Here is a 27,605-nt window from a genome sequence, read left to right on the forward strand (position 1 = left end):
AGCCGGCCGGGATTTAGAGAAACACGCATTCAGCACATCTGAATAAAGAGGCCATGGACAAAGATTAACCTCCACACGCGCATCACCACAACATCATTCAAATGTGTTTTCAATGTAGACAACATTTTCCGCTGTATTCTGTGTGCTGTTGTTTTCTTAGTGCCCCTGAAGGCAACACTGTACATTCTTTCTAGTTGAGACCCATCGTACTTTGAAAACAAAATCAATAAGTGACCCCCAAGTACTCGTTTGTCCAATCTGGACGAGAAGATGTTTTTTCCCCAGTGTCCTTGAAGGCACCATTATGGTCCAGTTGTAGTCGAATCCTGCTCCGAGCACTCCGCCGTTCCGCTCCGTGTTTTACTGCCTCCTCCCCTTTTAGTTTTTAAAAACCACCTCGAATTACTGTGGAGCTGCTGTGGTGGTGCTGGAGAGAGAGAAAAAAAAGAAAAGTAAAGCAGCATCGGAGGCAGGCAGATGACCGGAGCGCCTCAGTCCGCCCTTCCAGATGCATCAAGCATGGGGCGCCTCTGAAGCCACGCCGAGTGGATCACGGTGGCCCGAGGCGTGGACCCCTTTTGCAGCCACTTTCGCCTCACTTTTAGCGGATTTACACCGAGCGACATGCCGTTCTTCAAGCGACTGGTGGAGCCCCGCTCCATGTGCCGCGTCGAGAAGGGCGACGAGGAGGAGGCGGACGCGGGCTCGCCTTTCCACGACCTGCTGTCCGTCAGCCATGTGGCGCTGGCCCGGACCCTCCGTCAACTGTCCGACCTGGCCAAGCATGCTTGCTCGGTGTTTCACGAGCTGGAGGGCGACCTGGTCGCCACCGGCCACAGGCTCCGCGGGCTGCAGAGGAAGGTCGGACGACTCCAGGAGACTTGCTCCGAGCTGGACCCCAAACAGGAGGCAGTCCGTGAGTACACACCTTTTTTTTTTCTGCGCACCTACTAATTCACTTACTTTTTTTTGTGTTGAAGAAGTTGTCTTGAACACTTAACGGTTCACCTTTCTTGCGAATGAAATGAAAATCACCCAAACATTAAATTTCTGCATCAAAATTAGGTATCTATATCAAGTTTTTGCACTAAATAGCACTGAAAAAACAACATTATGACTTTATGAAAATACGTATATTAATTATGTAGTTCCAATCTATGCAATACTAAGATTTATTTTTTGTTGGTCATGACTTGACAGCAATACAAGTATTCTGGGAAAAAAAGAAAAACATTTCTGGCCCTGCATGCCTTTAAATTTGGTAGACAAAAAAAAAAAACAGCTGCGCCTGAAGAAAAACAACCAATCAGAGACAGAAAACCTGAAAAGTTGCACTTTTGTCAACAAGTCACCATGCTGTCCTTCTCATTCTGATCTTTTTCGAGTTGTGTTGACTTCAAGTAAAATGCTTTTTTGATAACACATGACCATGATGCGATCTACAAACTCTCAATGGATGATGTTTGAAGGTACAAATCCCGTTTCTAAGTACTTTTTACATGTGACTTTTTGAAGAGGCGTGTCCGGGCAGCCTTCCTCTTATTTGTCTCATTCATGCAAGTAAACAGGTTGAACTCTGTATGGCTGCCAGTTAAGAATTCATGACCCAGATAACACAGCATGTGGCCATGCCTGGCTCTTTTAAAACCAAGTGCCCCCCCGCCCACTCTTCCCATCAACCCCCCACTCCACCCCGCTATGTTAAGGGAGAGTGTATTTATGTATTGTAAAGCCCACACGCACGCAGCAGGAAGCAATTGGGCATCTCCTCGCAGTCGAAGATGCATAATACACACCTGAAATTGCAGGAACTTGCTGGAAGTGGATATCCTTAATAACATGGCCGTGTCTCATCTACATGACAATCGGTGTAAATGAGGGCACGGGGGTTGGGGGACTTTTCGAATTTCTCTTATGTGTCCCTTTTACTGATAAGGAAGGACATATTTGTCATAATGAAGTACTTGAATGATGATGTTTTTTCTTCAATGGGAAAATTAAACATGCAGCAGCACCATGTGCCGATGCTGTGTTTGGGTCTGCTGGTAAATCGGAATTTTGTGTTTGATTTATTTAATCTATGTAATGAGTCAATATGCTTGAAACGTAAATAAATGTTCTCATGAGGTGGCGGGCAGGCTCAAATGACAGGACAACTTTTCACTGCAAAGGAGCTTGAAGGAGGCGTCTGGCAAAGGTCCCATCAAGCACGTGTTTGGACAGAGTTGCGGACGGCGCGGCACGCTAGCCAGACGCCGTCCGTCCGTCCATCCGGCCGGCTCGGGTTTTAAGTTTCGTGGCTTTTCCCAAACTGAGCACATGGCTGGCAGCTCAGCACATTCCTGTCCCAAAACTGAGCAGCTTCTCGCTCAGGCTGTAGAAATAGAGACGGGGAGGAAATATTTTTAACTTTCAGAAATGTCGTAAAAGTGTTGTTAAAAAAAACATAGACAAAAAAAAAACAGAAAAGAAATCAGAATCATCTCTTCCATAGATGAATCTGGGATATGCGTTGGATCACGGGCGTTGTCCAGCCATGGCAGAGGTCTCGTTCCCGGGCACGGCACGTTATGTAACACTCTGCATCCATTTTTCCGCTGGCTTGAGCGAGCGTGCCGCTTCATTTAGCCCGACGTTCCCGCCGCCTTTTCCGGGCCGGGATGACTCGGAAGAAGACTTTGACTCATCGTTTACGCTGCCCGGAAAAGCGCATTTGCCTCGTCTTGATTGATCGGGCCTGGTTGTTAGTGTGACTTAGAGTTGCTAGGCGAGGTTTGCACACCAGTCAGTGAAGGATACACTCCTAATCACCGTTAGATGTGATGTGGGTAGACATTGGATCGTAATCTTTTTTTTTTTTTTTTGTGAAGCCACCATTTCCGTCATAGGACACTGCAAACGTGCAAAGTCTGCGGGCCGGCCGACGGGATATCTTTTACGACATCTAACGAGCTCTTTCTTTTTCTCTTTCGTTATGACGGGCATATTTCGACAGGTCCGGACAACCTGCCATTGATTTAGTGGCCCTGCTAATTATAGAGCAAGCCAGCGCCTTTCAAAGTCTTGCCACTCCCCCTCCCTGCTCTTCCCAGACATTGACTGGGCCCAGACAGCCTTGATACTGTTTTGTAATATTTCGCTGATGTCATCGGCGCTTCCTTTGGGGTTACACAGAACATTCTGACAGGCCAGCTTCTGTATTTGTTCTTGTTTTTCCCTGTCCGGATGATAAACGAGGGTTCGCTGTCTGTCCGAACTAAATCCCAGCGAGTTCTCGAAGGGTTTGCCATTGTACCTTTGATGTCAAGTCAAGCATTCCCAAAACCAGTGACCAGGAACCCCCGGGGCCGGATTCCACTTGAAGGACTTTGGCCTCCACACGGGCTCCCAAAATGTGCTCGCTGTGGGGAGGAAACGAGACTCTTCTCGCTTTCTGGGACGAGGTTGGAGATTTTAATTGCCTGGTGAGGAGGATTGGTCGGGAAATGTGTGAGTGATTACACTTAACATTCCTGCGGGGCAAGCACTCCTGAGATGGGCCCTGAACCTGAAATCCCTCCGAGAGTCCTTTTTTGTATATTTTCGGCCGGCTAGGCTAACATTTGCGTTTTAAAACAATCCGGGCCTCTCTGTGGGAATGCAGGTGGGAACAAAAGCCTACCTCCTGGTTCTTCTAAAGATGGAACAAAAAAAACAAAACAAAAGCCAAACCAGTGTGGGACCAGAGAGTTCACCAAACCATCTTAGCCTTCAACTGACCTCAAGAGACTCCAAGAAATTCAAAGATGCTTTTGAAAAATCAATGGTGAGCCCAGAAGATGGGCGCTTGACGAACTCGGAAATTGACGTTTAATTCCGAAGAAAATGTGATCTGGTTGTAGAGATTCCAAAATCTAAGCAGCCAACAGCTGAAGCGGCGTAGAGGATGTGGGCCGTCCCAAACCAGCCTTGAAGCATTTTTTTTCTCCCCTATTCAAACTTTGCAGGTGCTTTGGATGCGAGATGACACTCCTACTCTTTATCTGTCAGTGACTCTCAATCATTATCTCCCACTTCCGCCTAATCTCTCGCGGTAGATATGCGAGTCATAAAGATTTCCTCCGAAACACGGCTTGATGCTATCGCTTTCGAGCTGTCCTCACCGCAGGTGGGCCCGGATGGCTACGGGTTGAGACAAAAACAACCAAAAGAGCCCACGCGAGTTTTATTGCTCTCCTGCACTGTCAATATTTGCCCAGGTTGCCACGGAAAAGAATTTGATCGGGAGACGTCATAAAGGGTGCGCTGGAGTTTAGCTTCGAGCCAGACGGGCAAGGCCACACGCACAAATTTACAAAAAGCCGCCGCAGACAAAACGCTGAGTCGGCTGAGCGAACTTTAAGTTGAATACGAGGCTTCAGCTTTTAGACTAAACGCCGTGCTCTGGAGGTTTTCCCGCTGCTTTGCTAGCGGAGCATCCAAAATGAAGCGTGAGCTGACATTGACTTGACAGTTTAATGACGAGGCCTCCTCCAACGCCGTTCGCTGACCTGGCGGCCATTCACCATCTTGTCAAAGGCCAAATCCGCTCTAATTGCAAGATGGAGGGCGTCCGTGTTTGCTCTTTTGTGTTGTGAAGGGGAGGGGGCACGGGGCAGAAGGTCAAGGGGTCAAGTCGTTTTGACCCCACCCCCGCTTCTTTAAGACGAGCATGAAGATAGCTTCGTATATCTGGAAATGCCATAAAATGACTGCCAGCTTCTTCCCAAGTTTGAAATGATTTCTGACACGTTTGGCTAAAATGATCTGGAACCAAAATGGCTGATGTTTTTTCAGGCAATAACTCTTGCCCACCAAAATTCAAAGTGATTTGAGGTATGCGTGCGTGCTCTCCTGGCTCCAAAGATTGTTTGTGTTCCAACTTTATTTGGGGGTCTGCTCCTTAACTTTCCGGCCCCCGTGATGGTTGTTATCAGCTGCGTGTTCCTGCTCTTCCTCACTTGTCAGGCCAATGCCGGAGTGGGAGGCGAGGAGTGTTTACGCAGCCCCCCCCATACGCACGTTTGGGGACTCGCTCTGCTTCTCATCACCGCGGCGGGCCAACGGAAGCCTTTGAAGGCATCACGCGGCGTTTCATAAGTTTGACGACTCGCCATAAAACACGCAAGTCTCAAAAATCAGCCTCCAGAGCTTTTGGGATATTTGGTGGGCTTGTCCATCATGAGCAGTCATTTTGACCTTTGCCAGGACTCCTTGAAAGATTTTGTCCAATTGCTATTAAATATTAACTTCATTTACGAGACGTTGATGATTTCCACGCATGAGGGGGTCAATAAAAGTTGTGGATTAACCTGAGGTCAGCGTGAGAGGACGCCATTTGTGCTTGTTGTGCAGTCAAGCGCACGCGAGGCAGCGCCGGCCTTCATTCTGGCTTTTGTTGCTTCCTTCCACCCACCCTCCTCCTTCATCTTTTATTCGGCGGGCCCCCTCGGGCATGTTGGTTCCTTTTCTCTGACTGGCATGCGTGCTTTCGGGTCGCTCTTCTCTCTCTCTGTCTCTATCCCACTTCTTTTTTTTTTCAATTTTTGGAGATTCAGCCAAACCTGCTTGGTTGCGGGGAAAATAATGGCTGACCTGCTCGCTGTTATGTTCTGCTTTGTCATTTAACTGAATCTCTTTTGAGTTCATATTTGATATGAGGTCCTTAAATGGGCAAACATAATGCCTGCTGGGTTTGGGGGGAATGTGTAAAAATAACCCAACATTCGAAAACTTCCCAGGTGTCCTGTCAAATGTTTACTTGGTTAGTTGAATCGAACTGGCATTTCCACGAACGGGAAGCTCTAGTTACCGGCGCAAAGGTCGCCCTCGGAGGGAACTTCCACGTCTGACACCCGATCGTGGGACAAGATGTCTTATTGTTTCTCGAACTACAGCTGAATGGATTGTCAAGTGGCTGCTGGACTTGTGTCTCGCTGCCACCAACAAAGTTCACAGCCTCAATTTTCCGCAGGGGATTATTCGCTTAGACTCTTTTGGCAGACTCACTCGAAGGGCTTTTTTTCTCCTCCATTTTATAACATCACAGCAAATGTTGTTGGTGGACTGAGACTTTTTGAGTGGTAACTTTTGAGGATAGTAGTTTTCAGGATAAAACGGAAGAATATTTCCAAAGAAGGCTAAAAGCAAACTTTGTCTGCTTGTGGGAGTGAAACGCATCTGCCGGGACTGTTTACCCTGGAGCCAAGTGCAGAATAAATCCTGTGGGACGGGAAGACGTTATTCCGGTAGAGTTCTGAAGAAAGCTTTGGGCTACTGTGAGAAGCGGGAGGGATCATGAGCAAAGAACAAAGGTGACTTCAATCCTGAATCGGGATTTGGATAATCCTTTGATGGCACAACACAAGGTGTATAACTCTTCTCATGAAAAAGTTTTTCTGCCCGTAATCCCGAGCATTAGATCTGCACGATTGTTGTTTTGCTTTTCAGTTTTGGTTGCTGTGAAACCTTAGAGAGTTTGATCTTGTAAAAACCTTTAAAAGGCAAATCATCTGTGGGAAATGTGCAGTTGCGTCACACAACTAATGAAAGGTCAATGCAACGTTTAGTTTGAGGGGGGGGGGGGAAAGAAGCGTTCCCACCCTCTGGGAGGAAAGTACCTGAAGTTGCAGCCGAGCAGGCGGGGCGGGGCCTTCATCTGTTGGCTCCAAGCCCGCGCCTGGCTTTCATTACACTTTCACTTTCTACGCACACAAATATGGCGAACCCCTCGAAGATTTACTCCCCAATTACAAAACTTGGATTTTGGCCAACATTTTGCAACCTTGGTTAAGTTATGAGTTTCGGATTTTATGGAGCGTCAAAAGCTGCTGCCAGGCTCCGCCCACAAATTTATTTATTTTTTTTCCCCCAATTTAGCATTGCACGTTGAGCTAGCATTTGTGCTTCAACTTTAGTAGTTTGTTGAAAAAATCTAAAATCTCTTTGAAAGGACCACTTATAAACGATTTGTCTGGCCAATTTCATGATGCTCGGTCAAATTAGCTTTGGGGTAGTTACTATTATTTTTTATTTCAGCCAATGCTTGAAAGCAATCGCTAACGATTCCCACGGTACTGCTGGAGTGTAAACCGATATCGCTAATGATTTCCATCATCATGTCAGAGCGTACATTGTTTTGCCAGCGTCGGAAACAATTTCTCCTCTCCTGCCAGAGCATAGCAAGACTTTGCTAATTATTTTTACTGTATAACCAGAATTTCCACTCGGAGGGTAACCAGATATCAAAATGAGGTCTCTCGCACTGCTGGAGCGCCGTACACGGTTTTGCCAAGGTGTAACCAGACAGTGTAAAACTGAACTGAATTTTTTCCTGCAATTATTTCTCAATAAACATATCATCCATTTTTAAAATGGAAATTTTTACACACCTTGCCAATGTCCAGCCCATTGTTTGCTCGTTTCAAGACGCCTACTGCATAAATTCTTTGGCGCGCTCCAAATGTCTGTCTACGGAGGAAACGTCGGACTCGAAAACCTCGAATTTCAACATGTGTGGTCGGCTTTCGTGTGGTTTCTCCGTCCATCGCGTTCTCGCCGCATTCTTTGTCTATTTAGTACGTGTCATTCCTGAAGGCTTTTTTTTTTTTTTGCTTGTAATCTGATCGGCCAAGTCTGAATTTAGTCCTCCAGAGCCCCCTTAACGCTGGCAAATGGAGGCCAGAAAGAAAAAAAAAAAAAGTGGAATCAGGCAAAGGAAGACAGACCCTAGCGGATTTCTTTGTGCCTGCCAGCTGGCTTCAACTTTGGCCGTTGGAAGATTTTGTGCTTCTCATGTACCTCTCCATTTACGGGCACAAAGGCAAGGAGGTCGTCTCCTTCTCCTGTTTTCATCTTCAACCCAAAGTTCAATTTTACCTGCTGTTAAAGCGGGCGCTCGTTTCGCAGCGCAGTCACACTTGTAAAGGCGCTTTGAATGGTCGCTTGGAATTCTTCACAAGGACTTTTGTGTCTGGAGCGTTACCTCGGTAGCACTTTGTCCAAAAGAAGAAATGTCCCATTTGGCGGTGCCCTCTCATTTGAGTTCTTTGACTTTTCGAGAGTCCCGAGAGTGTGTTGTCTCGTTTGTTGGTTTTATAGCCTCGTCGTTTGTACGCCGTCACGCTAAATGCCAAGGTGACATCTCGACATCGATGAAATTCTGCTTGAAATAGCCTCAGGTCGAAAATGAAACTAGGGCCCGCAAGTGATACGAATGTTTGCGTACATTAGTTCTCACAAGAACAGGTTCAGTATGCTCACCGTTTTCAGGCAGCAAGGAGAATTCCTTAAAACAAAACACATGTGACTAAGTTCAAGTCGATCCGGGTTGTTTTTTTTCTACGTGTGAAACACGGCGCGCTCTGTTATTCCGGATTTAAGAGCGTTGCGAATACCCGAGCGCATACCAAGACGGATTACCCCGACCGATCGCCCCGGCAAAAGCAATTTCTCCGCCTTGGCTCGGGGTCTCGTCCTCGCGTGCTTGTGCGGATCTTTGGTCCGGAATCATCTCGCTGGTGCTCGCGCCATCTGTGACTCCGCAGATGGCTGCGCTGGTTAAAGTGGGCCACGCTCGAGATCCCCGTCCCCCCGTCCGGGATGGGACAATGGAGATTATGAGTGTCTGATCTCTTTGCTTGGAAAACATCGGAGGGCAGGGGGGGGGGGTGCGTGCGGCATTTGGATCAGCACCACCTGAGTCGAGCAATCACAAGTCTTGAGCTTTTTGGATGCTGACTTGCAAAATTGAGTCCGATTCAAATCGTTATTTTGGTGCTCTCAACTGCTTTCTTGCGAAATTCTCTCCCGAGGAATTTTTCGGTTCAGCCTGTTTGGCCGCTTCAACAACGGGACACTTATAATTCGCCAGCGATGCACTCAAACGTGCACTGTATTGTCGAACGAAACGGACAAGCGTCTCAACGTGTGCGATCCGAATCCATCACGATTCAAACTCGCGGCGCAGGTTGACTTTTACGATGGTTGGCATTCAGAGTAACGGCGTCATCTTTCCACTCATCCTCCCTCCGTTTTTCTTTCAACGGCCTCGACGTTGGCAATGAGCCGAGGTGCTCGACGCTAGAGCTGATTTACCGTCGCGGTTGATTCCTCCTTATCTGCGGAACACCTCGTAATTTACGACGATGCCTCGTGAGGGAGGCCAACTGTCTTTTTTGCTGCCAAATGGGAGACGGTCGCCAATAAGAATTTACTGGCAACAGCGTTAGGCTAATATATTTGTCGCTTATAGATCATTTCAAAATTGGAGCATAATTTGTGAGTGGACATTTTTGAAAAATAGGAGAGTTGGCCGCCACATAATGGGAAGCGCTATAGAAGAACTCACAAATGGAGCTCCAATGGGCGTACGCTCACACTTCTTTGCAGCTGTGACGGCATCTGGTCCAAATCACTGCATTAAAATACCTTGCGTGTGTATATTTTGACAAAGGGTTGCTACAGCGGGATTGGCACCCTTGACCCCGGGTCAGCGGCTCTTGCCAATCAGCAACAAAGCCCCTTGGTGGTGCGTTCAGTTACATACATCTCACAGTTGGAGAGCCAGAAAGCAGCTGCCTTTTTTGAAACCAGCATATTTGCACGCAACGTATTTGTCGCTTGCGGCCGCGCATGCATGACATCATTGGAATGTTTCAATTGCACGTTTTTTTTTTTGTTTTTTTTTTTTAACACAATGTGTTTTTGCCACTCTCCTGTACTGGAGATTTGAAAGTGGGGGAACTTGTTCACATTGTCAGATTTTAATCGGAAATAAATGAAAATAATTAAAAAAAAAGATTCATCAACAAATTAATTACCGTAATTTTCGGACTATAAGTCGCTCCGGAGTACAAGTCGCACCAGCCATAAAATGCACAATAAAGTGAAAAAACAACAACATATAAGTCGCACCGGAGTATAAGTCGCACTTTTGGGGCAAATTTCAAGAATTTTCTACCACAAAATTGATGCTAGTTTTGTCTATGAAGATAAGCTAGCATATTTTTGTAAATTGTGTAGTCTGGTTGAAAGTCTCTGTTTAATGTTTATGAGTAGAAGGGAGGCAAAACAGTTTCCAATTTGTCCCAATTATTGGTGTGGGTTTACCCTGCTTGAGAAACCGAAAGTACGTCATGACAGTCGTGTTTACAACCGCGGCAATAAGCGATGCGGCTTTCGCACGTGGCCGCCAAATGAAAGCATCCCCGCCCCCCCCTGAGAAAAACATAAAAGCGTGTTTGAAAATGTTATACTAGCCGGTAACATCTTGAAGAGATTATATACAAGCATCTGGACGTATAAAGTATGACGATGGAGGCGGAATGTTAACATCCGTGCGACAGTCGAGCGCCTTTGAAGTCCACGCCGGATTTACCGTCGCTGACTTGTGCACTTTTGCGTAGAAGACACTTCATATTTATTTCAACAACTTTTTGTAAAGAACTACAGTCTCAGGACGCAGTAAAAAGTCAGCCCTGCCCAGAGTTAAACAGGAAGGGCTCAAAATCTGGTCATCAATTCCAGCTTTGTTTCACTTGTTTACATTTCTGGAGTTGCTAGCACCTCGCTAACGTCGGTCACGGTCCTCGACGCAGGTCGGCAAAAGATCGGAACGATGTCGAGAAGGGGATCCGTTTGCCAAAGGACCTCGGGGGGTTTTGCTGTTGAAGCATTCCGCCCGTGTCCCCCCGATATCCATCTGGACTTGGCACAACGGAGGAAACGCGAGGTGTGACCCCGCCGCGTTTCTTGTCGAATACAACGCGGCTAATGAGTGACAAGTGTAAACGACAAGCTGGCGGCACCTCATTTCCTTGCGTCAACAAAGTGACGATGTGTCTGCAGCGACATTACTCATTGTTCACAAATGCCAGTGAGGCAACGTGCCACTTTGAGGCACACAAACACAACGTGTCGCTCGATGACAGCCCGGGCCACAACGTAAGCAGCAAAGCACGACGATACAATCCTGCGCTTGTGCAGACTGAGCTACTCCAATCGTGAATGTTGAGGGTGTGTGTCCTGTCTCGTCCTGGCGTGTAATAATGCCTGAGCATTAGCGGGTCAGATGGTCAGCTTGTTCCCCACACTTGGTGATGTCATCCGATGCCCGGACATCTTTGGCGTATTAAATCCATATTGTTGTTATTGCCGAGAATGTGTGCCGCTCGCCGCCCGTCACCTGACCCCTTTAATCCGGGTCATCGCCCCTAATCTGCCTCGGCCGCTCTCGATGCTGTTCGGGGAAGACAAAAGCATGTGTGCAGTCGGGACTCCTCGTTAATATTCAGCCGCAAGCCACGCCCACCCCGCTGACATCTGGCCGCCCGATGTCGCTGACCCAGAGTCAGTGTTATTATTATGATGTGCACTTTCATTCCACACGCCCCGCCAGTTTATTTATGAGCGGTGCCATCACTCGGAAGTATTTGTGATGTCACGGTGGAAATTTCAATGTGAAAAATTTAGCGTTGGCTCGTATGTTCTTTTGGTCATGATAAAAGACACTGGGCCTCATGTACTTCCGATCCCGGTTTTATCTCCTGAAGCTCAAGGGAAGGCCGGAGGAAGACTCGATAGAAGCCTATTGAACCAGAGGGGTCGGGGGTCACGCATAACCGGCTGCCAGTCTGGTGGTCTTTCAGAAACCCCCCTTTCAACCCTCCTCTGAATCTGAGAGCGGACTTTGGTGGAGCCGCTTCACTTTAATTGACACTTTGTTCTTTGACGATGGAATAGAAAGCTTACCAACACGAGAAAGTTGAAGCCGGCTTGACTTTGTTTGTCCTGAGTTTTGAAGGGATTTTGCCACACAAGGACGGCCGTGTGAAATTTTACACATGAAATGCTTGTTAAACACTCGTGTTTTGTTGCAAGCAAATGTTGCCATTAGAAAAACATTTGACACTCTCAGCCCCTTTCACACAGCCCGGCAAAAGCCGTCAATGTTTTCGCTTTTGCCCCAATTGATTTCATTTTTAAACCTTTATTTAAATCTCAAAGGTTTGTGGCTACGGATTAAACATCACCGTTTTGTAATTGGGGATAAATTTCTAACCTCATTTCACCGTACCGGGATCAAAGTATGAAGCGGAACCGCAGACACGCCCCCCCCGTTGTGTGAAAAGCAAGCACAACTGTTTTACACGTCACCCCGTCTAATGATGCGATCGCGCCTTTGCCATGTCTCCGTGTGAAAGCGCACGCCGTGGCGTCGGCATCCCATAAACGCCGTCAATTCACCAACAAATTGCGGGTGTAATCGCAGCCAGATTGCCATCACACTGATGCTACTTTCCTGACAACCTGTCTTGAGTTAACTCTCCCTGCTAGGTTGGAGGAGAGAAGCTTCCGGGCACGCGGAAACTCCGGTTGGGATTACCAGACCGGACTTTGCAGTGTGTGTTGTCCAGTATGGGATGCAAACTTCCACCCGTCTGTTTATTTGACAAATTATATCCTTAAATGGGGAAGGCCAATGAAAATGGGGGGAGACAATGAAATTACTCCCCCACTCCCCCGGCCCTCACACAAAGCCATGCAACGCCATTGGCCGGCAGACCACGCACTCGTGTCCAATGACATCCTCCCTCCTCCCGAATGTGTTTTCATTTGAACCCAGATCATGACTTTTTGAAATAACGTCTGTGTTTTTGTCGTGTAGTTTCCCTTTCATCCGCAGCAGCCAATCAGACACCGGCGTGTTATTTCCCTACAAGTTGACGGCACGTGAAATGTCTTACGTAACTCCGACGTATCAGTGAGAAAGAGGGCGATGACTCGACGGGCTCTCGGCCGAGCGTGTCCACCTCCCCGCTGAGGTATTTTCTTCTTGGAAGTTGCAGCGGTGCGTGAAACTTGAGAGTAGAGCGGGGGAAAGGGGGGGGGGGCTCGGGAGGGGGTCAAATGTCCTAATTGATTAACATAACGCTCCTTGTTTGCCTTGTAACTTCATCTTGTTGAAAGCTTCTTTACAAATTCAAAGTCAAGCAGAGAGAAATCCACGGAGAGAACATTTCAAGCCCCTTTAAAGCTTTTTCCGGGTTCCCACTGTGGCTGTTGTGTGAAAGGTACCGACTTGGACGATTTCACACATGAAAATATCCTGTGTCGTTTTTGCTCCATCCTTGGTTGTCAAATTTTGTTCAACCCTTTCAAGCTGCCTGTCAATGACAAAATGGGGGTCGACCTGTAAATTTCCACGTTTAAGACACTTAGCAACTGGCTAGTGTCAGGAAATATGCTGTGCTGCTGTTTGAAACATATTTAGCTGTGCTCTGTGTGAAAGTCCCATATAAAGACCTCTTCTGTTTCACGTCTGATGCGACACTTTTTGCTACCCGGCTGTGATTTGTGTGAAAGGCACAAGCCAATGATTGTCCATTTTGCCAAAACCTCTGCATGAAAGGGGCCAAAGGTGGGATGTTCTTGCTGTTTTATGTTTGATGCTGAGAGACTAATAAAGAAATTCCTTTTGGTGATCCCTCAGCCTTGAGCAGATGCCCCCCCCCCCCTCCCCAAGACATTTCTTTTTTTTTTCCCTATGCCTGAAGGCACAGGGGGCGTGTCCCCAGAGGGAGAGCCAGGAGGGATGTCCATATATGGTCACAAAGCCCACCGATGATAGACAAAATGGTGTGAAACTCCCACAGGTGCTCCGAGCCGAGCGGGGCCATTCGTTTGTTATGACAGCGTCTCCCTAAAAACAGAGCCATTGTTTAACATGTGCGTGTTCCGACGGGAAATATATGGAAGCGTTTCCACTCTGGAGGCTCCGGAGCGGACCATAACAGCTCGGGGCCGTTTATTATCTCGCAGAAATGTGTTGGCGTTGTGATTTATTTGGGAAAAGTTGCCCACTGTGGGACTTTCCCGGGGAGAAGGGCACATCTGCTCCAATCGGGGGAGTGTTGCTCTGGTGGGCGTCGGCATACATTTAAAACTGTTGTGATTCTCAGTTCTCCAAATTAGAAGCAAAGCGTGCGTGCTTCAGGTTGTTTATTTTTTTTAGCTTTATGCTAACAAACGTGAGATGCCACGTTTGCACATTTTGTCAGTGTCGTGCTGTTTTCTTAAGTCACTCCCGTTGACTTTAACGCTGATTTGTGGTACTATCCGTCTTTCCCGTTTGTTTTTTCCTCTGTCCTTTTAACACGGGAGCCACATTTCCCCTCATTTGACAAAATCCTCTTCTTGCCTCGTCACAAGACAGACCTGATTTTTGAAAAGAGACTATTTAAAGCTCTTTGGCGTGATAATCTTTTTATTTTTACACTCGCTGTCTGTAAGCACCCATTTGGTAGTCGCGGGTGGCACCACATTTCTGGCGCTGGCATGACAGCGGCACCCATCATTACGCCGACATTCCAGACTCGAGGAAGTCGGCGGGGCCGGGAGGAACGAGCGTTTTGCTCTGACCGCGCGCGCTGTACTCAAACCACACGCGGCCCCACGGGCCGACTCGTTACGTTTTCCTGAGTAAGGTCCTCAGGGACCGAGACAGAAACAGTCCAGAATGTGTCAGAGATTAGCAAAGGGTGACGATTTGGACCTCCAGCCTCGCCGCAGATAAGCTTTAACGGATGTCGCGATAAGCGAGCACTCCCAAACCACGTCTTGTCAGAGAGCCGCAAAAAACTTTGGAAAGCCTATCTGACCCCAAAATATTCACCTTGTTGTGAAGACTCGTTCCCATCCTGCCGTGGGATATTTGCGCAGCTGAAGAAGACTTTCCCACAAGCGGGTCAGCGGCCGTGCCCCGGGCCCGACCGCGGTACGTTTCATTTATAGCTGCTCCGCCTCTCGAGTTTGCCCGTTATTGTGTCTCTGCGAACCGCAACAGCGTCATCCCTCCCTCCCTCTCTCGCTCGCTCGCTCGCCCGCCGTCTGTATTTCTTCCTCTGGCTTTCACGCTCCGTCTGCTGGCCCGGCTGGCAAAAAAGCAGAGGCAGACGTTTATACAAGGCGGCCTTCTGCCTCCGTCCACCTGAGCCACCTTGTTGACTTGGGAGGTCAAATGTTTTTGTTGGGTTCCCTTTGGCAGAGCGGACTGGCGACCTCGCACCAATTCCAGGGGTCGTGATGAATGAATGAATGAGCTTCTCTTTAGTCAGGGGCAGCGTTTTTTTTTTTTTTTTTCTCGCCTTCTTCTACCATATCTGTAAACACGGCTTGCGTGGGCTCTATTGCAGAAGATGAAGCACCCGTTTATCGCACCCCACCTACTTAAATGGCCTCACCCTGCCTTCACCTGCAGCTTTGATGTGGCAGAGGAGGTGGGCGTCCTGACCTCTGTCTAAAATGCGATGCTGGGAACTGGGAAAGGGGGGGGCCATTGCAAAGCTGTAATCAAGCAACGCTTTGCTTCCTGACCAAGCTCAACACAAGCTACTTAATCACTCGCCCGACAAGCGCAGGAGTCAAGCAACTGATTGATTATTGGCCGAGCGCCAAAGAACCGTATTCACTATTCTCATGGTTGGATTAGTACACGTTATGAATGATTGTCATTTTTGTTTGACATGTTTGCTTTGGGAACAACACCTCGTGACACCTCCAGAAAAATGGTGTAACGCCTGTTTCGTCAGCTGCTTCGTATTACAGCACTGCGGTGACTTTCCGCGGCGAAAACCTAAAGCTCACTTTTTCTGCAACCGGTCAGTTTTATTTGGGAGGTTCCGGTAAGCGCTACATGGAGACGTCAAATGACTGTTCCAATTTCTGTGACACGTTTGGAAACATTTCCTTTGTCAAGCGCACATTCCTTTCCTCAAGTGTGTGCAAATGGGAATGTGTGTGTTTAATAGCGCTCTAAAACATTTGTTCGGCTTTCGCTTTGACTCACAAACAAGAAGGATGGGCCCGCGACAAGTGGAAACATATTTGGGTTGTGGTGGATTTGATTAGTACGCAATAGTCAAGAGTGTGTGTGTGTGTGTGTGTGTGTGTGTGTGTGTGTGTGTGTGTGTGTGCGCCTAATTAATCTCTTCACACGTGCAATAGTAACAGAATGAATCTGGGTGACGAAATGTAGCAATCACAAAAAGTTTTATACAAGCAACAATGGGTGGGCCAATCACAATCTAACTCAAATGGCAAGCTCCACCCACATTAGATGGTACACACACACACACACACACACACACACACACACACACACTCACTGAGTTGATGATACAGTATAATGAGGAGCTGACTCAGTTTGGCTGTTAACGGCTCTCCCGCCGAATTTTGTCCCGAGCGTCCGACAGGAAACGAGTAAGTCTTGTAAACGGAGTGCCTCAGGGCTCGTATATTGTCCCACTGCAGTACCAGATTTCATTAGCCTGGAGTCGTGTTCGCTGCTGACTTGGCAAGGGGCCGTGTGGTCCGTTACGACCACCAATCAGCTCCTAAAGCTGCATGAAACCATTAGCATGACTTAACCCGCCCCACGGGCTCATAAATATCTGCACAAAGCCACAGATGGTGGTGGTGGGGTGGGGGGGCATACACGCCCTCCTTTATGCATCCCTTCCACAAAAAATCTGCAATCTGCGTGACATCACAGCGTCTAAAGCCGGGGGTCACCAACGTGGTGCCATTTGGCACCAGGAAGTCCCAAAAACCACACCAGTAGCCCCGAGGGCCCGTGATGGGGCATTGTGATTTTCTCGGGATGTTGTGTGAAACCGTAAACAATGGAAGCGATTTGTAGAAATAAAATGCGGGTGCCTTGACCGGGTTCGTCGTCATCGGGTCGGCGGCTATGGGCTCAGAGCGGATTAGTGGCTCGGCGGGGTATTATTGTTATTGTTTCGCCAGACTCTGCCACTCTTTGTGTTTCACTAATCAGACCTCCCAAAGACTTTCACTGCCGCACTCCGAGGGAAAAAAAAAGATTGAAATCGCGATGAATATCTTAAATACTTCATCCGTCAGCGCTTCGGCTCGATTCAGGTGAGTCATGCGCCGTCGTCATCTTCGACGGCAAGCGTTATCCGATATTTGAATGTGGATAATTAAGTCGCTATTTCACTGTAACTAAAGTAAGTATGGGTTGGGGCATTGACGCGACGAGGTGCGCTGGAGTCCAAAGACAGACAAACTTCAACTTTGGCATAATTGCGTGGCGTGCAACCCTCTCATGATTTTTTTTTTTTTGCTGTTGTGTGTGTTTGCGCTGAACGGGGCTTGTTTTTTTCCCAGGCCACCAGGCAAAAATTGTCGGTGTGTGACGGTGTCAGGAGGTTTGGCCCGGCTCCCGGCAGAGCAAATTACAAGGCTGAGGCGCAGGCTTGCATCCCTCCTCCTCCTCCTCCTTCTGCCCTGAAGGTCTCACCACGTTATCCTCCTGAATGCCATGCAAATGAGGAGGAGGAGCCATGATTGGTTTGACCGTGTCACAGTGCATCAAGATGGCAACAAAGCACTACTTTTGTCTGAATGAAACATGAAGTAAACAGTTTCCTTGCTTAAGTGGGCCACAAAAATGATATGACAGGTCAGGTCGGACCCTCGGGCCTCGAGTTTGACACACTTAGACCGTATGCGATTGGCTGCTGACCGGTCAGGTGTTAAGCGCTCTAGAAAATGGATGTTACACAGATTTTTGTCGTCTCATGGGAGGAGGCCGACATTTGTTCCGATGCCGTAGACCACTCAGCTGTGCTTGTTGGAGAAAGCGGTCTAGAGGTCAACCAGATAATTGGTTGTGGGGTTTTTTTTGCCGCCTCTTCCATTTGGGGAGAGCAGCTGAGCATAAAAGCTGCTCGAAACCTTTCACGATGTCACGCTTTCAACTCAATGTTGTGTTTTCAGTCAAAGTGGAAGTTAAGAGCACAGGCGCTCTTCTGCCTGTTGTGAATATCACGCACACGTGGTCCTGGGCGAGGTCAAAAAGTCAAATCCCAGCAGGGAGGCCACAACAACGCAGGCAGCAGAAGGCTCGTCACGTGAGCGGTCATGTGACGAGCCTCGGTGCAAGTGTCCCGCTCAGACTTTTGTTTGTTTGTATGATTGCAGCTGTGTCAGACCTGGACGTGGAGAGCAAGCTGACGTGGCACTTCCGGGCTCCATGGCACAAGCAGAGGAACCTCTTACGCCCGGCCACCCGTCCGCCATGCCTGCAAGAGATGCTCAAGGATGCCAACCTCTGGCACCTGCACGCAGGTACTTTTCTGTGTTCTATTTTTGTCTGCTTTTCAAATATTTTTCTCTTATTTTGCCACTTTTGTTTGGTGTTTTTTCCAATTTGTTTTCTTTTATTTTTTTATTTGTTTTATTATATTGTAGTACTCTGCCAGATATTTTTCATTTTTATCTGAATTTTTGTTTTTTAGTCTTATATTTATTCCGATTTTTTATTTATTTTTTTTTATTTCATATTTTGACTACTGCTCACTTGCAGACAGTCGGAGGCGGCGCTCGTCCAGCAGGGAGCGCCGAGTGACCATCTCAATCTCGGCCCTACCGCCAATGCCCATGTACCCATCCACACCCGCCACCGCCAGGAAAGTCAGGAAGGGGGTGCGCTTGACGGCGGTGAGACAACAACCAAAACACACCACAAGCCATGTGGGCTTTTGTGGTAACAATTTGTGTCCACCGCCCTTCCCCTCTATCAATTATTGTTTTATTAGCTGTGTTACTACGCCCTCTGCTGGCTGTAGAAAAACTGCACTGTTAGCAATTCATAGGTGCTTTGACTTACAAGTTTGATTTGCAACTCAAAACACTTTTTTTTTTTTTTTATAAAAACAAAACCTCTTCCTTTTTATGTGTGTGTTGTCATACATGTTCACTGTCTTCATTTTGTTCTTTGTTTGTTTGTTTGTCCCTATTTTTGTTGGTTGAATTCAGTACCCCAGCTCCTGTCCGCCCTCCCCCACTGAATGTTGCCACTTCTCCCCCTGGAACAGAAAGGTAACACAGAACACCCCCAGCCCAGCCCAGCCCACCCCTGCCCGCCTTCCTCGCTGTCCTCTCTCTTCTTTAACATTTCCTCAGCATCATCATTCTCAATATGAACTATTTCAAAATGTTGGGCAATTATTATTATTATTATTTTTTTTTTTTTGCACCGCACTGAAATAACAGAGGTATAGCCAATAAGAAAACAGGAGAGATTGAAGAAATCTGAATGGACATAATGTAGGCTTAGACAAAATGACAAAATCTTAACTTAGGTTAAACTAATTCATTCAAAACTAAATTAACTTAAAAAAATGGTCATATTTAATCAATCTGACATGAATAAAATGGGAGAAAAAATCCAGACAAAAAAATTGTCAACTAAAATAAAACATGACAAATCTGAGCCAAAGTGGATCAAAATATTACAAAATAAATACAAATCATACAAAAAATATCATTTGGTATGGTGGCACACGTTTGCCTGGATGTCTTGGGGAGACTACTGCTGGAAGTTCAGTACTTTAGTGGCACACGAAGGCATGCCGCCCACTTCCTGTCCTCTCTGCTGTGGCTGCTCTTCCTCCTCCTCCAAACGACCGCAGTTGCTCCCTGTCTGACTTGTTTCCAGTCGGGAGAAGTTTCCAAGGAGATCTTTTGTTGAGTGTGGGGGTTTTGTCTTTTGTGCGCGGGTGTTGCCGGGAAGCACAAAAGAGGCAGCGCTGGCGTTGAAGTGCTGGGGCGGCGGGGGTGGCGACAAGCGTGAAGCGCCCGGTCGTGACGGGACGTCTCCAGGTAATGTGAGCAAAAGCTTTTTGGATTGGCTGGACTGTGAAGGTGCCAGATGGCCACAGCGTGGCTGACAGCTCCGTATTTCCTTCTGATATTATGAGATTGTTACAATTTTTTCAAGCCGGTTCGCTTTTCTTAATGGTTTTGTATTTCAATCTAACATTTTGTCTCGTATTTTTCCAAAATATTTTCTGGATTTTTCTCTCACTAATAAGAGTCTATTTCCTATTTGTGTGTTTTTGTTGTACTTTTTAACTTAAGAGTTTTGTTTTCCAATATTTGCACCTTTCATGGTATTTGAGTCCAATACGGTCTTTTTTTTCCCTAAATTTGTGTATTTTTAACCAATTTATTATTATTCAAATGTTTTTAGCTAATATCTACTAATTTTCTCTCTGTATTTTTCCCCAAAGTCAAGTATTATTGACTAATCATTTTGCTAACATTTTTTTTCCCGTTTTCTTCCAACATTTCTGGATTTGTTTCTATATGCTAAGTAAAATGTTGTTATCTAACCAGAGTTGGAGTGAGAAACGTTTCAGGAGTAGTCTTTCGACTTTTTGCATTGAGCTGAGTTGTGTGTCTGTGGGGGGGGGGGGCTGCAGATGGTGGCGGTGTGACGAACGAGACATCCCACTGCTGCATGTTGCCATGACAAATGAGGGCTTGCGGCATGTTGTTAGTGTGTCAACAAGGACATCTTACTCGCGTGTGTTCAACTTCCTACAAATATGGAAGCTCTCCTTTTCACACTTTTGACTCGTGCGATGGAGTTTTGAGCTTTCGCTGTCCTGCTCATGATTCTGATACTTTGCATTTGCATGTTCGCAGTTGCCGCCATTTTAATTAATTCACTGATGACAACAAATCAGGAAAGTGACAAGCTGCTCTGTTGGCAGGCCTCCTCTGAGCCCGACTCGGGATCATTGGCGTCGCCCGGTCAGCGTTCCAAGCTGCTCCCCATCCCCAACACGCCGAGCACCCTGGACAAGCAGACCAACTGGTCTCGAGCGCTGCCGCTGCCTACTCCTGAGGAGAGGATGAAATGCCAGGTGGTCTCCTCCTCTGTCGTCCCCATCAACGTCACTGGTGAATATGCTCCTGCATTCCTTTTGTGCTTTTTTTTCTTTTAACATTCCCCCCTGGGCGTCCGTTTTGCGTCCTCAATCACAAACCTTCTCTATCTAAGTATCGGTAGCTGGTATTGGCAGTCTCGGCAATACTCGATGGGTCATAAACAAGGCCCCAAAAACGTTGAAAAATAAAAATTAGCCCCTGATGTTTTGTTTAGACCCCAGAAAGTCAACCATTTTAAGAAAGTTATGCATGTGTCTGCTTACCAGCGCTGCAAATGCCGTAGTTAAATATAATAATTGCGCCACGCGGACTGCACGGCCACACAATACGTCGTCTGTAAAACTCTTCCCCCTGCCCCCCCCCAAAAAACACTTGCACAATTAATTGCGGTAGCAACGGATGAAGTGACGCTCAGTCGGCGCTTTTGTGCGAGCTCCGGAGTGCTCGGGGCAGCGCTTTGTGGCGCCACAAAGCGACGTGGTGGCGTGACACCAATGCCGATTAGTTGCATCCAAGTTATTGACTCCCACTTGCTCCAGCCAGAAAGAATGCACGTAGTAAGCAAAGTGTGTGTGTAAGTGGTGTGTGTGTGTTTGGGAGGGGGGGGGGTTGCCGTGGCACTTAATCACATGATCGGCATCGTGACCAAAGGGGAAGGCAGCACAACAACAAAATAATGAAGTTGGCTCATTTGGAATTAAGCGCGACAAATGGGCAAAAACTTTTCATACTTAAGTTTATCATTTGTGCCATTTTTTTCCCCTGCTATGATTCACATGAATTTTAGAAAAGAAAAGTTTTGCCACATTTTTTTGTCCTAATTTCTTGTCCCTCTTTTTTCATTTGCATAACTGTATGCATTCGTTGTTAGCTCATTTTTAGTTGCTTTTGTGAATGTTTTTTTAAATGGTCAAATTATGATAATACAGTAATATGATGTTTCATAATGATGACATTTAAATATTATTTGATATTTTTAACATTTTACTTTTGATGGTATTTGTAATTGGATTTAAAACGATTTTCCTTTTTTGATTTTTAACATTTACTTTCATTTTTTTTTTTTTAAATGTCTTGTTTTTTTGTTTTTTTTAAATTTCTTATCCAAGCTTCCATTTTTTTCCAAAACACTGATGCATTTTCTACACTGCTTGTAGTCATTAAGATGAAATTGGCATGTTTTATTGAAATGTATTGTTTACATGTTTGTGGTGATGCTGCCAGGAAGGCACAAGCAAAGCGCCGTATTGGCGCCGCACGCTCCACATATATAAATAAGTTTAGTCGCAAATGACAGCGTGGGAGTGTACCCCCTCAACAAAGTCCCCTCACACGTCTCCTTCTCACCCACCCCCCATCCTACGCAATTCCCCCGCCTCCCCTTTCTGGTTTTGCAGGCGTGGGCTTCGACAGAGACGCCAGTGTGCGCTGCTCGCTGGGCCACTCGCAGTCACTGCTGCAGCGCAGGAGGAAGCTGAGGAGGCGCAGGACGGTAGCCGGCGTCCCCAGGCAGCTGCAGGACTTTGCTGCAGGTAAGCTAGCTTTTCATTTATTCATGATTTATTTCTTCAATCTGTCATTCAATTTGTTAGAATTTATTTTCACTCAATTTATCGAGTTATTCATTTACGGCTTTCCATCTCAGACTCGGACGACTCACCTGGCTCCCGCGAACGCAGCGTGATCGTCCACGCCAGCTTGGACAATGAGGAGCTGCTCACCAGAGACTCGGGTTGCCAGACCGAGGAGTTCCTGATCTTGGGGGCGCCTTCCAGCAGGAGAATCCGCGCCCTGCGTGGCCACCAGGGGGCGGCGCTGTGCCTCTCTCAGTCGGCGGGCGACATCGCCGCTCTTCGGGAGAGCGGCCCCGACGACGTGTTTGTCGCCCAGCTGCGGACGCGCAGTCTCCCACGAGACGGCGGCCGGGCGAGGACGGACGACGACGAGGAGGATGAGGCGGAACGTTCTCCTTTCAACGGCGATGAGGAGCTAATCCTGAAGGACGGGGAGGAAGGCGCCGAGGACCAGGCCGGGTCAGAGCAGCTGTCGAGGATGCCCGAAAGGAGCTGGGCGGAGCGGGCGCGCTCGCAGCTACCCCGCATGGCCGAAATGGGCAGCTGCGATATGTCGTCCAGCTCGGACACCTTCAGCAGTCCCGTGCACTCGGTGTCGGCCGCCAACGTTTTGGGGGGCCCCGTGGACCACAAGGACGAGCACCAGTCCTCCAGCGGGAACTGGAGTGGCAGCAGCTCCACGTGCCCCTCGCAGACCTCGGAGACCCTCGCCCCGGGGACGTCCCCGCTGGCCCGCTGCGACTCCGAGCTCTCTTTGAACGCCAGCGCCGTGGACCACCCCGGCTTCACGCTGGATCCCTTCGCCGGGCTGCGGACTCAGAGGGCGGGCTCCTTCTCCTCCACCGCGATGGACATCTTAGAGGAGGCGGGCGCTCCCGGAGAGGGCGAATGGAACTATTCGGACCCCGCTTGTCATCCTCATGACTTGAGCCCCGAGCCAAGTAGGGAGGCGGAGAGCAGTCTAGGCTGCCCGAGCTTCACCAGCATGGCCACGTGCGAGAGCAGCTTCTCCGACAAGCCGCCCTCGGAAAAAGCCGACACGGTGTCGCACTACTCGGAGGACACGGAAGGTTACTACACCTCCATGCACTTTGACTGCGGGCTGAAAGGCAGCAGGAGCTTCACGTACATCTACTCGGACCACGCGACCCTGGGGCGACGCTGCCTGTCGTTGAGGAAACCAAAAGCCAAACCTTGTCCGCCCAGGCGCAGCTCGTCACTCCGAACGATACATGACGAGGGTGGCGTCGCGGTCTTCACGGAAGCCGAGCTGCCGCTGTCCAAGGAGAAAAACCTGCAGCTGGTTTTGTCTTCCTCGTCAGGTGGAGAGCTTCCCGGTGTCTGGGGGATGGACGGTTCTTTGGAGCTAACCGATTTGGGTATCTTCACCACGGATGCGCGTTCCTTCAAAGGAGAGGGCGTGGTCCAGCCAGACTACGCGGACCTGTGGCTCCTGAACGACCTGAAATCCAGCGACCCTTACCGCTCTTTATCTAACTCCAGCACAGCCACCGGCACCACGGTGGTGGAGTGCGTCAAGTCGCAGGACGGCGCTGAGTCGCAGGCGTCCCAGTCGGGCTCCGGCGCCACCACGCCCTCGCTCACGCCCGCCGAGAGCGACTTCAAGCTAGCCGGCCTGGCCAGCCCCTCCAGCGGCTACTCTAGCCAGTCAGAGACCCCGACGTCTGCTTTACCTGCCGCTTTCTTCCCTGGCCCGCAGTCTCCTTCCTGCGCAAAGCGGAAGCCCAAAGTTCCGGAAAGGAAGTCCTCACTCGCATCCAAGCGGGACCTGGACTTGCCTACTGTCTCCTTAAGTGCCTTACATTTCGACGAGAAGACGCCAATCCAAAATCATCACGGAACGGTCGAGGCGGCCAAAGCTGTGATACCGAACGGACCTTTACTGACCATCACTCCCGCCGCGCTGCATGCCGTCCAGCTGCGCTCCATCCCCAAGGATTTGGACCCGAGTCCCCACGACGACAACTATTTCACAGTCAACTCCGGCAGCGTCACTGACCCCCAAGCTTCGTTAGATGATCTCCAGCTGGCGGGCTCTTGCGATGACGAGCTTGTCAACGGCGAAACGACCGCGGAGTCGTCGTCGCCTCCGCCGCCAACAGATGATGGAATGGAGGAAGACGCAGAATCTTCCTTGCTTCTGCTTGACCAACATCTCTGCTCCACAACGCCAAGTCTGGATCAAACGCCTGTCGCCAGTCCGGTAAATGACAACCAAGATGCTGAGTCAGCAGTAAACCAGGGAGAGGAATCTGCTGCTGAGGAGAACCTGAGCAAAAGTAAGGGAAGGAACTTGTGGTCAAATGCAATATTCTTCTCAAAAAATGAACACATGCATATTTGTTTGAGATATGTTCAAACGTCATGTTGTCGGGCAGGCTCGGCAGCAGTGAGCGACAAGTCGTGCGCGGACGACGACGGCATCTTCCTGTCGCCCACCAAAAGCCGAACCACCGACGACCTGTTCGCCGTCATCCACAGGTGAGTGAGCGCCGGTTCACTCGCTCGCAACAGTCTGCTCTTCCTCCTGAACAGAAAAAAGTTGTTGTTGACTTCAGAAAAGAAGTCATATTGTTCCCAGAACAAAGTTGTAGTCAAATGCGATATTTTTGAGAGAAAAAGTTTTATTTAGAAGTTGAAAATTGCATCATATGTTTAACTGGAGGGGTTTTTTCCAACTCAGGTCGAAAAGGAAAGTGTTGGGCAGGAAGGATTCCGGCGAGCTGTCTGCGAGGAATAGCCCGTCATCCTTAAACAACACACCGCCGCCCCCTGGTGGCAGCAGCCCCGCCAGCTCCCCGTGCCCTGCGGTCAGCTCGCCCTCATCTGCGCATTCGGGCCCTCAGAGGACACCCGGCGCCATCTACAGGAACGTCAAGAAGTCCAGCACCTCCAACGAGGAGTTCAAACTGCTTCTGCTCAAGAAGGGCAGCCGCTCTGAGTCCAGCTACCGCATGTCGGCCACCGAGATCCTCAAGAGTCCCGTGACCCCTAAAGGTCACGCGGCGGGAGAGGACGAGGCGCTGACAGAAACGGCTGAGGCGACGGCCAGGTCTCCAGACGTCGAGGGCTTCTTCTCACCCAAATCCTGGGCGTCGACCCAATCCAGGTCGGGCCGCGCCAGGGTACCGCCGCCCGCCAACAGCAGCCGCTATGCCGCGCGTGCTCGCTTCTACTCGGCGCCCATGCAGGCCATCTCCGAGGGCGAGGCCGAGAACTCAGACGGCAGCCCCCATGACGACGAGCCGGCCACGCCGCGCCCGCGATTCGCCTGACGACACCCGTCTTCGTCTTCCTTCGCCGCACGTCATGTGCAAAACACGTCAGCTATTAAGAACAACAACTTGGAGGTGGGAAAGACTCATATTTTCATGAAAATAAATAAATAAATAATTATTATTTATGTAATTTTACAGAACATTTGGTTTTCCAGCAATATGTTTTCAAGAGAGTTTTACATAGTTTGAGGGGGATAGGTCAAATGTTTACGTTTGTTCCCCCCCCCCCCCCCCAAAAAAAAAGTCAGACTGGAGAAAATATTTTTAGGACAAAGACAAGACTTGTATGTTTTTAACTCAAAATTTTCCAGATGAGAACAATAGTTGTATTTTAGAGGGGAAGAAAGTTCAATAAATCGGAGGGGAAAAAAAGTGGAAATGTGTTTCCCAAAATGGAACATTTAACAGAAATTTAGTCAAATATTTTCATGCAAAACGTCAAATCGCAAAAAACATTATGTATTTTTGGAGAATATATATGAATATTTTCTTAGAAAACTATTTTAATACCCATGAAAATGACTATATTTTTTCCTTTTGAAAATATTTGGCATTTTTCCTGAGAATTTACATCTTTTAAAGTTACAATACAAAACCAACTTAATGAACTAAATAAATTACAAATAGCAGGATGTTTTTCTTACATAATCATTTTTCTTCTTCTTCTTGTGTCTCTGTAATACTTGCCAGGATGCAGACATGAAAAAATATTGTAAAATTATATGTATTCCGTGAATACATCACAAGTCAGACTGCTTGGCGCAAACCACTCATGAGATATTTTTAAATTGAGATTTTTATTTGTAATCGTACCACGGTAAAAGCAAAAAAAATAAAGTTGACGATATGTGCCATGGTGGAGAGCAGGTAGTTTTACGTGCGGAGAAGAAGAAAAAAAACGTGAGAGGTGTTGTAATGATGTGTAGCGGATCGACTTTTTTTTTTTCAAGAAAAAAAGGTGTTTTTGTTTGTGGTTTGGTTGACTTGGTGTGTTTTTTAAGAACGTTTGGAAAAGGTTGAGTAAGTATTACGCATGTCGGAACCAGGTTGGACACTAATTTTGTGACGCCCTTCGGTAACCCCCACCTAGGCCCTCCCCATCCCACACTTAAGCAATAAAAGCAAAGTCTATTTTATCCAGAGCTCTATTGTTTTATGAGATGACACATTGCAATAATAGACACTGACTGAAATCCTTTTTATCGTCCTAAAAAAAAGAAAGAACTTTATGCCGATGTTGCCCCTTTGTACAATTCGCTTGGCCTTAAAACCCTCCACCCACTAACTTGTGTGTATATTAATATGACACGTTATCGTAGCGAAGATGCTAACAGGGTACACAAAAGAATTTTATGTCATTCCATCTTTTTTATTGTTTTGTTTTAGCACTGATTAAGTGATTTTTTGTGACCTTTGTTTATTAGTGTACTTCCTCACTCGAACTATGAGTATTGACGTGGTACCGGATCATTTCAGACTACAACGCTATCTTGTGGACGTAGTTAGATTTTGTACAAAACTGTAAATGAGATGAGCGTCGGGTGAATCGTGTACAAAAAAGAATACAAAACGTGTTTACATGGACTCTAAAGTGTTGTACATTTCTGAGCTTTGGGAAAAAATGTCTTGTATTTATTTTGTTAGTAAACGACGTGGTGGAGTTTAAACGTGTAGCCTACAAAAGGAGAAATAAATGTGACTGCTTGGAAAAACATCACCTTGCCTTTCATTGTCATGTCGATGCAACTTCAATTCAACTTTTGGCCACTAGGGGAAGACCGAGAGATTCTTGGATTAATAGCGACTTGTACTTTTTAAATGTATGTATTTCCAAGGCCATATTTTTAGGGGAAAATATATGTTCGAAGAAAAACGACATGTATGCCGGTGGTGACCATTTCAGAGAACAGGTGAAAGGAGGAACATTAAACGAGATTTTGGGGGGTGCAGG

At 47.7% G+C, this 27,605-nt stretch overlaps 1 protein-coding gene across 2 annotated transcripts; it reads left to right on the top strand.

The window, feature by feature from the left end:
- The first annotated feature begins 253 nt into the window (after nucleotides 1–253).
- nhsa (Nance-Horan syndrome a (congenital cataracts and dental anomalies)) lies at nucleotides 254–27,361 on the top strand. Of its 2 annotated transcripts, XM_085928173.1 has the most exons (9): nucleotides 254–916; nucleotides 18,025–18,171; nucleotides 18,410–18,543; nucleotides 18,862–18,924; nucleotides 20,604–20,793; nucleotides 22,179–22,313; nucleotides 22,427–24,655; nucleotides 24,755–24,857; nucleotides 25,060–27,361. In XM_085928173.1, the coding sequence occupies exons 1-9, from the start codon at nucleotides 625–627 to the stop codon at nucleotides 25,649–25,651; spliced, it is 3,885 nt and encodes a 1,294-aa protein (XP_085784299.1). In that variant the 5' UTR covers nucleotides 254–624; the 3' UTR covers nucleotides 25,652–27,361. The 2 variants fall into 2 exon arrangements, with proteins under 2 accessions (XP_085784299.1, XP_085784300.1); XM_085928174.1 differs by lacking the exon at nucleotides 18,862–18,924.
- Nucleotides 27,362–27,605: the final 244 nt, after the last annotated feature.

This window comes from Syngnathus leptorhynchus, chromosome 13, assembly GCF_054491065.1.
Source record: "Syngnathus leptorhynchus isolate UIUO chromosome 13, UIUO_Slep, whole genome shotgun sequence".
Lineage (NCBI taxonomy): Eukaryota > Metazoa > Chordata > Actinopteri > Syngnathiformes > Syngnathidae > Syngnathus > Syngnathus leptorhynchus.

Excerpts from the sequence above, each read along its gene's own strand:
- nhsa (XM_085928173.1), top strand. The coding sequence starts at position 625 with ATGCCGTTCTTCAAGCGACTGGTGGAGCCCCGCTCCATGTGCCGCGTC. Across the intron at positions 18,172-18,409 it reads CCTCTGGCACCTGCACGCAG|ACAGTCGGAGGCGGCGCTCG; the intron begins GTACTTTTCTGT and ends GCTCACTTGCAG. Across the intron at positions 18,544-18,861 it reads AGGGGGTGCGCTTGACGGCG|TACCCCAGCTCCTGTCCGCC; the intron begins GTGAGACAACAA and ends GGTTGAATTCAG.